The sequence below is a fragment of the Meleagris gallopavo genome, unplaced genomic scaffold, assembly GCF_905368555.1.
Source record: "Meleagris gallopavo unplaced genomic scaffold, MGAL_WU_HG_1.1 scaffold_81, whole genome shotgun sequence".
NCBI lineage: Eukaryota > Metazoa > Chordata > Aves > Galliformes > Phasianidae > Meleagris > Meleagris gallopavo.
Genome location: NW_028147089.1, coordinates 1 through 11,354, shown reverse-complemented (window position 1 = coordinate 11,354; position 11,354 = coordinate 1). Strand labels below are relative to the sequence as shown.

The 11,354-nt window shown below is 62.2% G+C and overlaps 2 protein-coding genes and 1 non-coding gene across 3 annotated transcripts; 2 read left to right on the top strand and 1 right to left on the bottom strand.

The window, feature by feature from the left end:
- Window positions 1-4: 4 nt before the first annotated feature.
- On the top strand, window positions 5-2,214 carry LOC146541843 (AP-1 complex subunit sigma-1A; the record flags this gene model as incomplete). Its single annotated transcript, XM_085215507.1, has 3 exons — window positions 5-100; window positions 508-645; window positions 2,002-2,214. Coding segments are annotated over 3 exons (282 nt in total), but the record flags the coding sequence as incomplete, so codon positions are not given.
- A 404-nt stretch (window positions 2,215-2,618) lies between these two features.
- On the bottom strand, window positions 2,619-4,363 carry LOC146541842 (uncharacterized). The gene is made up of 2 exons (XM_085215506.1): window positions 3,647-4,363; window positions 2,619-3,526 (listed from the first exon to the last, which is right to left on the bottom strand). Exons 1-2 carry the CDS (start codon window positions 4,361-4,363, stop codon window positions 2,840-2,842), a joined length of 1,404 nt encoding a protein of 467 aa, XP_085071632.1. The 3' UTR covers window positions 2,619-2,839.
- A 5,566-nt stretch (window positions 4,364-9,929) lies between these two features.
- TRNAT-AGU (transfer RNA threonine (anticodon AGU)) lies at window positions 9,930-10,003 on the top strand. The gene has a single exon. It is a non-coding gene; the product is annotated as a tRNA-Thr (tRNA).
- The last annotated feature ends 1,351 nt before the right edge of the window (window positions 10,004-11,354 follow it).

Genomic DNA, 11,354 nt, shown 5'->3' with positions numbered 1-11,354 from the left:
CCTGTATTTCTGCTGCGCCATCGAGGGCGCTGACAACGAGCTGCTGACCCTGGAGCTCATCCACCGCTACGTGGAGCTGCTGGACAAATACTTTGGGAGCGTACGTCTTGGGGGGGGGGAGGGGGGGGCAGGGCGTGGAGGGGGGGGCTCAGGACCCCCCCCTCCCCCCCAGCACCATTACGATCCCCAACCCTCCCACACCTCCCCCAGACCCATTTTTGGAACACCCCCCACACCTCAAGGATTCCCTCTGTCCTGTTTCAGACCCTCTCAGGCTCCCCTGTTTTTACCCCCTTCCCCCCCCCCCCATTCATCCTTTATTTCGGCCCCCCCTCATCCACCTCCTATTTCTGCTCCTCCTGCCCACCCCGTATTTCTGCCCCATCCCCGTATTTCTGCTCCCCCACCCGCCTTTTATTTCTGCCCCACCCCCCGCCCACCCCCTATTTCTGTTTCCTCCATATTTCTGCCTCCCCCACCCCTTATTTCTTCCCCCCCCCCCCCCAGGTTTGTGAGCTGGACATCATCTTCAATTTTGAGAAGGCTTATTTCATCCTGGATGAATTCGTGATGGGGGGGGAAATCCAGGACACCTCCAAGAAAAGCGTCCTGAAGGCCATCGAGCAGGCGGACCTGCTGCAGGAGGTGGGACCCCCAATCAGACCCCCAATCAGACCCCCAACCGGACCCCCAGCCAGACCCCCAACCGGACCTCTCACCGGACCCCCAACCGGACCCCCAACCAGACCCCCAACGGGACCCCCAATCAGACCCCAACCAGACCCCAACCGGACCCCCAACCGGACCCCCAACCGGACCCCCAATCAGACCCCAACCAGACCCCCAACCAGACCCCACCGGACCCCCAACCAGACCCCAGCCGGACCCCAACCAGACCCCCCACAGGACCCCCAACCGGACCCCCAACCAGACCCCCCACGGGACCCCCAACCAGACCCCCAACCAGACCTCTAACGGGACCCCCAACCGGACCCCCACGGGACCCCCAACCAGACCTCTAATGGGACCCCCAACCAGACCCCCCACGGGACCCCCAACCGGACCCCTAGCCTGACCCCCAACTGGACCCCCAACCAGACCCCCACAGGACCCCCCACAGGACCCCCAGCCAGACCCCCCACCGGACCCCCACGGGACCCCCAACCGGACCCCCACCAGACCCCCAACGGGACCCCCAACCAGACCCCCACCGGACCCCCAACCAAACCCCAACCAGACCCCAGCCGGACCCCCAACCAGACCCCCCACGGGACCCCCAACCGGACCCCCAACCAGACCCCCCACGGGACCCCCAACCAGACCCCCAACCGGACCCCCAACCGGACCCCCAACCAGACCCCAGCCGGACCCCCAGCCAGACCCCCAGCCGGACCCCCAGCCAGACCCCCCACGGGACCCCCAACCGGACCCCCAACCAGACCTCTAACGGGACCCCAACCAGACCCCCCACCAAACCCCCAACCAGACCCCCAACGGGACCCCCAACGGGACCCCCAACCGGACCCCCACTGGACCCCCAACCAGACCCCCAACAGGACCCCCAACCAGACCCCCAACCAGACCCCCAACCAGACCCCCACGGGACCCCCAACCGGACCCCCAACCAGACCCCCAACCAGACCCCCAAACAGGCCCCCCACAGGACCCCCATCCAGACCCCCACGGGACCCCCAGCCCCCTCAGTGGGGAAGCCAGCAGCCCCAGAACCCCATAAGGGAGCACTGGAACCCCTTTGGTGCCCCATGAGGAGGAGCACAGGGCCCCTCCCACATTCCCCCATGGTCCCCTGTGTGTGTGTGTGTGTGTGTGGGGGGGGGGGGTCTCACCCCCCTCTGCACCCCCCACCTTTCAGACACCCCCCATATTTTAACACCCCCCCCAGATGTTTTAGGGATCCTGGTTTTCATTTGAGCTCCCCTTATAATTTGGGACCTCCGTTAATTGTAGCCCCCCCCCTCAATTTTTGCCCCCCCCCCCCAGGAGGATGAATCCCCCCGCAGCGTCCTGGAGGAGATGGGGTTGGCGTAGCCCCCCCCCCACACACACCGGACCCCCCCCCCCAAAAAAGGACGTTTGGGAGGGGCCTCCCTCCCCCCCCCACCTTTGGGGGTCTGGGGGTGCCCCATGGGACCCCTCGATTTAAAGGGACCACGGGGGGGCGTGGGGCCCCCCAATAAATGGGCGAGATTGCAAGGCTGTGAGTAATTAATTGCTGGGGGAGTCATTAGTGGGGGGTAATTAGGATTGATTGGTGCGGGGGTAATTATTGAATGGGGCAGTGGGTGTAAGTGGGAAATGACTAATTAGTATGAAGGAGTTGATTAGCGAGCAAGGGGGATAAATAACAGGTAATTAACACGTGGGGGGGGGGGATAATTAATGTGAGGGTATGTGGGGGGGATATAATTAATCCCAGGGAATCTTAGTTAGCATGGGGAGGCTGCAATTAACAGCCATAATTAACACGCAGTCGGGATTCGTGCTGGTCTGTAAGACGTTGGGTAGGGGGAGCAATTAGGACAGAAAGACTAATCAGTGCAAGGGGGGTTAATTAGCCCGGGGCCCACTAACGAGCCAAACTCGTACTAAAATAGTTGCCTTTATTTGTTAGCAAAATTAATGAAGGGGCGTCTGTGTGTGGGGCTGGGGGGAACTGGGAGGGGTGGGATGGGGACTGGGAGGACTGGGAGAACTGGGGTTGGGGGATTGGGATGGAGGGAGCGGGACTGGAGGAACTGGGATTGGAGGACTGGTGGGACTGGGGGGACTGGGGGCGGTGGGGTCGCGGTGCTGGGGTGGGAAACGGGGCCGGGACCCCTCACCACCTCCTCCCCTCCCACTGCATCGCCGGGGTCCGGAACGTCCTGGGCCGGGGGGCGGGGAGGGGCGGCGGGGGCAGAGCTTCATCCCCCCCCTCTTCCTCCTCCTCCTCCTCGTCCTCCTCCTCCTCCGCCTCGTCGTCGTCGGTGACGTCATCCTCCCCGATGACGTCATCACCGGGCAGCAGCGCCGCCGCCGCCGCTTCCTCCTGCCGCTTCTGCTCCACGTCGTGGATGATGTCCACCACGTCGTCCGCCGGGAGGTGCAGGCGGCTCGACAGTTCGATCAGCTGATCGATGGTGCCGGGATCCAAACCGGCGTCCCCGGCGTCGCCGGGAGCCGCCGGCAGCGCCGCCGCCAGAGCCTCGGCCAGCGGCAGCGGGGCGGACCGGGACGCGGGGTCGTCGTCGGGGGGGGGGAAGCCGAGAGCCGGGGGGGGGTCGAGGCGAGTCGGGTTGGGGACCCGGCCGCGGATGGGCGCCACGTCGTCGTCCCCGGGGATCTGGTTGGCCATCGGGCCGTCGTCCGGGGGCAGCAGGTTGGCCGCGGGGAATCTGGTGGCGTCCGTCGGGATCTTCTTCCCCGTCGGGATCTTCTTCCCCGGGGGGATCTTCTTCCCCACCAGCACCTCGTTGTCCATCGGGGCCCAGCCGTCCACCGGGATCTCGTTGTCCGTAGGGAAGCCCTTCCCCACCAAGGCGTTAACCCGTGGGAATTCCCTTCCCCTCCCCGCGGGGAACTGTTTGTCAATGGAGAGCTGCTTTCCCATCGGCAGCCCGTTGCCCGCCGAGAACTTCTTACTCACCGCGGACCCCTTCCCGACTTCCTTCTCGACGGGGAATTCCTTTCCCGCTGATGCCGCCTCGCCCGCTGACAGCTCTTTGCCCGCTGATGCCTTCCCCATCGCGAAGCCCTTCTCCCCGGGGAAGCCCCTCTCTGCCGCGTACCCCCTACCAACCCACGCCCCCTTCCTCTCCCTCTCCCCCCCTTCCTCCTCCTCCTCCTCTTCCTCCTCCTCTGACCGCTTCCCCTCGGCTCCTGGGCCGTGCAGGAGGTACCGCAGGAGGAGATCCGAGGCCATATCCGCCAGCCTCTCCTCCTCGGCGGCCGCTTTTCTCGCAGCCTGCGCCTGCCGCCGGCTCTCCATCAGCTCCTGGTAGCGCCGTTCCAGCAGCTTCAGCTCCAGGCTTTGCTGCTGTCGCAGCTGCCGTGCGCTCGCCCAGCCCCGGCCCCGTTCCCGTTCCCTCTCCCGTTCCCTTTCCCTTTTTTTGGCCTCAGCGCGGAGTTTGCCCAATTCTTCCAATTCTTTCCACGTTTCCGCCGGGGATCCGCCGCGGCTTCGCTTCGTGCCCACGTCCTTCAAGTTGTCACCCAAGCCGGGGGGCTCCAGGTCCTCCCAAGGTTCCCCCCCCCTCGCGGATGACGGAGGTTTTTGGGGGGGGGGCTGCGGGCGGCTCTGGGCCAGGAGGGCGATGGAGAGGAGGAGGGCGGCGCTGCGGAGGGGGCGGGCGGGGGGGGGCATCGTGCCTGGGGGATGAAGGGGGGGGGGGAAGGAGGGCAGGAAGGTCAGGGGGACCCCCGTAAGGGTCCCCTCGATCCCCCTTAAATCCCCTCCCACAGAATCCCCCGGTTGTCCCAATGTTTTGGGGCTCCCACGTATCGGGTGCCGCCCCCCCCCTCCCCGTAGACCCCCCCCATTTCTCCTCATGGTGCCCCCTAAAGCCTCTCATAGGGGTCTCCTAAATCCCCCAAGTTCTTCCCATGTTCTGGGGCCCCCCCGCTATAAATCCCCCCCCCCCAGCGTCCTCTAATCCCCCCCCCAGCGTCCCCTAAATCCCCTCATAGGGTCCCTCGCAGGGTCCTCCAATTATCCCCACTGTCCTGGGACCCCCGTGCGCTGCACGTGTGCCCCCTAAATCCCCCCATAAGGGCCCCCCAGTGCTACGAGTCGTCCCCCCCCCCTTTTAGGGTCCATTCATACAGCACGCCACGCACCACATACAGCACATACACAGCACACGCAGAGCACACACGCAGCACATACGTGTCCACACGTGACACGTCCATGCGATGTAGAGCCCTCACAGCCTCCCGCACGCAGCGCAGCCGTGCGTCACACAGCGCAGTGTGAGCCCCATACGTGGCACAGCCGTGCGCATCCGTGCGCACACATAACACACAGAGCACAGCCGTGCACATATGTGGCACATGCGGCACATCCGTGCACAAATGTAACACACAGAGCCCACCCACGCACACACGTAACATGTAACGCGTACAGCCCACCCACGCACACACGTAACATGTAACGCGTACAGCCCACCTCCGCACACATGTAACATGTAACATGTACAGCCCACCCACGCACACATGTAACGTGTAACATGTACAGCCCACCCATGCACACATGTAATGTGTAACATGTACAGCCCACCCCTGCACACACGTAACATGTAACACGTACAGCCCACCCCCGCACACATGTAACATGTAACACATACAGCCCACCCCCACACACATGTAACATGTAACACGTACAGCCCACCCCCGCACACACATAACATGTAACACGTACAGCCCACCCCCGCACACATGTAACATGTAACACGTACAGCCCACCCCCGCACACACGTAACATGTAACACATACAGCCCACCCCCACACACATGTAACATGTAACACGTACAGCCCACCCATGCACACGTGTAACATGTAACACGTACAGCCCACCCACACACACGTGTAACATGTAACACGTACAGCCCACCTACGCACACGTTTAACATGTAACACGTACAGCCCACCTACGCACACGTGTAACATGTAACACGTACAGCCCACCCATGCACACATGTAACGTGTAACACGTACAGCCCACCCCCGCACACATGTAACATGTAACACGTACAGCCCACCTACGCACACGTGTAACATGTAACACGTACAGCCCACCCACGCACACACGTAACATGTAACACGTACAGCCCACCCACACACACATGTAACATGTAACACGTACAACCCACCCACACACACGTGTAACATGTAACACGTACAGCCCACCTACGCACACGTTTAACATGTAACACGTACAGCCCACCCGTGCACACACTGCACACCCGTGCACACGCAGCACTTCCACATACGTGCCCAGCTCCGAAATCACACCCCCACACTCACATCCCTGCAGCACATCTGACTCACGGCACCCCCCCCCCCCGCCCCCCCCGTCCCGTGCCCACACACCGTGCACAACCCCCCCCCCGAACGCCCCCCCCCCCGCCTGCCGCAGCTGCCACGCCCAACGCTGAGCCCCGGGACCCCCCCAGAATCGCCCAAATCTCCTCCAACCCCACTCAAAGCCCCTAAAATTCTCCCCAACCCCCCCCTCCCTCTGAGTCCCCAAATCCTTCCCCAAACCCCCCGTCTCCCCCACAGATCCCTCCAAATCCCCCCCCTCACAGCCTCCCCACCCCCCCCCATCACCCCCACCCCTCCGTTTCCCCCACTTGACGACACGGGGCGGGGGTCGGGATGACATTTACCAACTCGGGGGGGGCTCACGACGATCTCGGGGCTCCCCCCGCTGCCTCCCCAGTCTCTGCTGGGGGGATTCCGGCGCTGAGTTCGGCTCCCGGCGGCGATTCCCGGTTAATTCCAGTCAATCCCCGCTACCCGATCCGTGTGCCGCGCTGTTCCCAGTCCCAGTTCGGGGTTCCCACCGGCTCCCAGTTGTTCTCTGTTACCGGTTCCGGTACCGGCAGCTCCCTCCCAACGGATCTCCGGTTCCGTTCTTAGAGGGCAGCGGCTCCGGTTCAGCACCACGAACAGCGCTCGGCGGCTCCGCCCCTTTTTATAGGCGCGCGCGGCCCCACGTGGGGGCTCCATTGACGTCAATGCGCCCATTCATAAAAAAATCCGGGGGGGGGAGGGGGGAAAGGAGGGAGGAGCGCATGCGCGCGGACGGGAGGGATGAATGGATGAATGGATGAATGAATGAGCGCGGGGGATGAATGGGGAAAGGGGGGGGGGGGGTCAAACAGACGAGGGGACCCCCCTGAGAGCGGCCCTATACGTGGAGCTCCATAGGCACGGCCCTGTAGGGCACGGCCCTATATGTACAGCCCTATATGTACGGCCCTATACACAGAGCCCAGTACATGGCCCTACAGAGCCCCCTATGCGGCCCTATGTACACACAGCCCTATACATCACCCCCAGACATACACACGGCCCTACACAGGCTCTCATACCCCATACATCCCCTCCCCATACACACCCCTATGGACCCTCCCCACCCCTATAGAGCCCCCCCAAACACATCCCTTTAGACCCCCCCTCCCACCACAAAAGTGACCCCTCCCCCACCCGCGGGCACACACGTTGTACATACATGTAGCATTCACGTGTGCACACACGTTACACGTGTGTCTGCATGGCACGTGCGTGTACACAGGCCGTACACACGTGTACACACGTGGTGTTTAGGTGTTCACACGTGACAGCCACACACATGTGGCATCAACGTGAACACAGACGGTACATGAGGGTACCTCCATGTGTAGGGCTGCACTCACACGTGTACACGTATGTTTCTGTACGTATAGGTGTGTGCATACGTACGTGGCTGTACATACACACATGTAACGTGTGTGCTTGCTTGCACATACGTGCATCCATGTGTAGACACGCACGTCCATAAGTATTGGTGCACCTATGGGGGGTCCCTGTCCCCCTGTAAGTAGCTACAGGCGCCCATATGGCCGAAGGGACCCTGGGTCTCCATAGGACCCATAGGATTGGGGGTGGATTTGGGGCGGATTTGGGGTCACAGTGCTGCTATAGGACCCTATAAGTGTTAAGGTGCATATGGGCAACCCCATACGTTCCTGAATATATGGGGGGGGGGGAGGGAGGGAGGGTTTGCTCTGCACCTATAGGTTCCTGTGGGTCCATATGGGTGCCCCTGTGCAACTATAGGTCCCTCCAGGTGCCCGTGTGTCTATGGGGAGTCCCTGTGACCCTGTGGGTCCCTATGGGTCCTGGGGTGGCTATGGGGGGAGGGCCGTGTCCGTCTGGGTTTGGAAGTGCCTATGGGGTTCTGCATGTCCCTATGGGTCCCTATAGGGTTGGGGTGCCCATGGGGGTCCCTCCAGGTGCCATAAGCCGCTGCAGGAGGGGGGGCGGGGGAGGGGGGGGGGCGTGCCCCCGCCAGTGACTCACCATTGCAGCTGCCTCTATAGGCCCCCCCCCCCGCAATGGGGGTGATGAGTCAGAGCAGCGCAGCTTCCTGCGGGTGGGGGGCGTGGGGCTGGGGGTATGGGGGGTGTAGGGGTTATGGGGGATATGGGATGTATGGGAGGTAGGGGATGTAGGGGGTATGGGGGGGGGGGTGGGGCATATGGGGGGGGTGGGGTGTATGGGGGGGGATATGGGGGTGTAGGAGTATGGGGGATGTAGGGGGCGTGGGGAGTGTGGGGGAGTACGGGGGTGTAGGGGTATAGGGAGTGTGGGGGGTGTGGGGGATGTAGGGGGTATGGGGGGGGGTCTGGGGGTGTGGGGCAGGAGGTTTAGGGTATATAGGGACTGGGGAGTTATAGGGTGTGTGGGGGGGTGTAGGAATAGGTAGGGGTCTGCCTTAGATTTACAGGTTAGAGGGTATAGGGCAGGAATATATATAGGATCTGGGGGGTTTTGGGATGAGGGGTGAATGGGTCCGGGAGGTGTGGGGTCTGGACAGAAGAGAGGTTTAGGGACTGGAGGTCTGTAGGGCAGAGAGTTCTAAAGGGCACACGGTGTCTAGGGCAGGGTGTGTGGGATATGTGGGGTGTAAGGGGTGTTATAGGGATCGGATGTATGGGGCAGGGGGATGGGGGTTATATGGCAAAGGGGTAGGGACCTGGGGAGGCCCTATAGGGGTCTGAGGGGCTCTATGGGGATCTGTGGGGTGCTGTAGGGTCCAGGAGCCCTATAGTGCCATGGAGGGTGGACTATAGGGATCTGTAGGGGCTCTATAGGGCCACGGAGAGGGATCTGTTGGACCTGAGGGGGTTCCATAGGGGCTAAGAAGGGTTCTATAGGGTCCAGGGCTTTCTGCAGGGACCTGTGGGTCTCCATAGGGCTACCAAGGGGGGATTCTATAGGGACCATTGGGGTCCTATAGGGTCCAGGAGTTCTGTAGAGACATCGGGGGCGGGTTCTATAGGGCCCTCCATAGGGCCGTCCCCTCCCCCCCCTGCCCCCTCCCCCCCCCCCGATGATTCACCCCTGCGGCAGAGGAGCCCCCCCCACTGCCCTCCCCCCACCCCCCGCCAGGTGACGTCACCTCGGGATCACGTGACAGTGGGGGGGGGTCTCCTACCGCAGAGGGTCCCCCCCCCCCCCATCTCCTTCCCCCTCCCCTCCATTCGTCCTTGGGATGGCCCCGCCCCCCCGATGGAAGAGGAATAGGGGACACCCCCAAATGTGTCCCGGTGCCCCCCAGTGCCCCCCCACATCTCCCTGTTCTCCCTCGCTTCCCTCCCAGTACATCCCAGTACATCCCAGTGCCCCCCCATTTTGCACCTCGTTTTCCCACTGCGCCCCGTCGCCCACCAGCGCTCCCCATTACATCCCAGTGCCCCCATTGACCACCACCCCCCAGCGCCCCCCCGTCGCCATGACAACGGTTGCCGAGCAACCGCCGCACTGTCGCTCCAGCGCTGGTTGCCATGGCGACGGCAGCGTTTTCCCCATTTCCCCCCAATTTTCACCTCCCCCAACTTTCCCCGTTTCCGCTTTTTCCCCATTATTTCCCCCCATTCTTCCCCCAGCCCCCACTTCTCCCCATTTCTCCCCCCATTTCTCTCCCCATATCTCCCCATTTTCCCCATTCCCCCCCAAATTCTTCCCATATTCCCCTCCAGTCCCCCCATTTCCCCAGTATTCCTCCCCATTCCCCCCCATATCCCCCCATTCCCCCCATATTCCTCCATTCCCCCAAATTCTTCCCCAATTTTCCCCCATTCCCCCCCATTTCCACCCTTTTCCGCACTGCGCATGCGCGGCTCTCAGGGATGCGGCGGCGGGCGGGGAGCGCAGCGCGCAGCGGCGCCGTGGCTTAGTTGGTTAAAGCGCCTGTCTAGTAAACAGGAGATCCTGGGTTCGAATCCCAGCGGTGCCTTTTGGGAGGCGGGCTTTAATTAACTGCTCCGGACCGCTCATTAATTATCCGGGGTTTAAGTAATCAATTAAGTCAGCCGGTGGCTATGTAACTAGGAGGGGTCAGAGAGAGCGTTAATGTCCGCGGCGGAGCGTTACGTTTGGGTTTGTTATTTATTAGTGGGGGCTGTATTAATTAGTAGGAGGGTACGTTAATGACTAGAGCAGCTCCTATTTAATTACGGGGGTCATTAATTGCCGAGAGCCTCAGATGATGGTAATGGAACGGGGTGGGAGTGCAGTTATTGGGAGTTTTATCAGTCCTGTGTTAGTCAATGGGGATGAATGGGGATCAGTGGGGATCAGCGAGAATGAATGGGGTTGAGTGGGGATCGAGGGGCATTAATTAACGACTAGGCTTTCTACTAATTCCTGCTGGTCACTAATTAACTGTGGGGACCCACGTGACAGCGAGGTGCAGAGGCGGCCGTTTATTACGGGGTTACGTTCACTCCTGGGGTCCGTCGTCCGTTCATTCATTCATCCCCTCCCGGGTTCCATTCATATCTCCCGGGTCTCTCCTTTATGAATGGGCTCAGATCACGGTGAGATTCCCGCCCTCGGGAAGCCCCGCCCCAGGCGCGTGCCGCCGCAGGGGGGGGGGGGGGGGGCGGGGATGGTGGGGAACCTCGAGGGGGTTCCGACTGTGAGGAGGAGAAAAGGGAGGGGGGTGAATGGGGGGGGGGTAAGGGAGTAATATGGGGGGATGGGGGAGTAATATGGGGGAACGGGGGAGTCAGTGGGGGGGGTAAGGGAGTAATACGGGGAGGAATGGGGAGCAATGGGTGGAGAAAGGGGGGGGTGGTGGGAACTGGGGAAATGTGGAGGAATGGGAAAATGGGGGAGGGGGGGGAAGATAAACGGGGGTGGGAAAATTGGGGGGTTCAGAGTGAAAGGCCCTGCAGGACCGACCCTCCCCCCCCCCCCCCCCCCGCATCCCTGCATGGCTCTGCACCCTACACGTGCCCCAATGATTCCTCTCTGTATTCCCCATTGCCCCCCTATGGACACCCATGGGTCCCCTTGGGCACCAACAGACCTCACTGCTGCTCCCCTCACCCCATCTGGACACCCTCAGCCCCCCCCTCCCCCATTTGTGTCCCCCACACTCACCCACCACAGTGAGGGGCACAGCGTGGGGCAGCAGAGGCAGCCACCCCCTCCCCCTCCACACACAGGGGGTGAAACCCAGCAGGGCCTTCACTCCTCTCTGCAGCCTCTGCATCAAGGAGCCCTCAGGGAAGGAGATTTGGGGAAGCGCCTGCAGCTCCCCAAACACAAACACGGGCACCAGGGGGGTCTTGGGGGGCAAA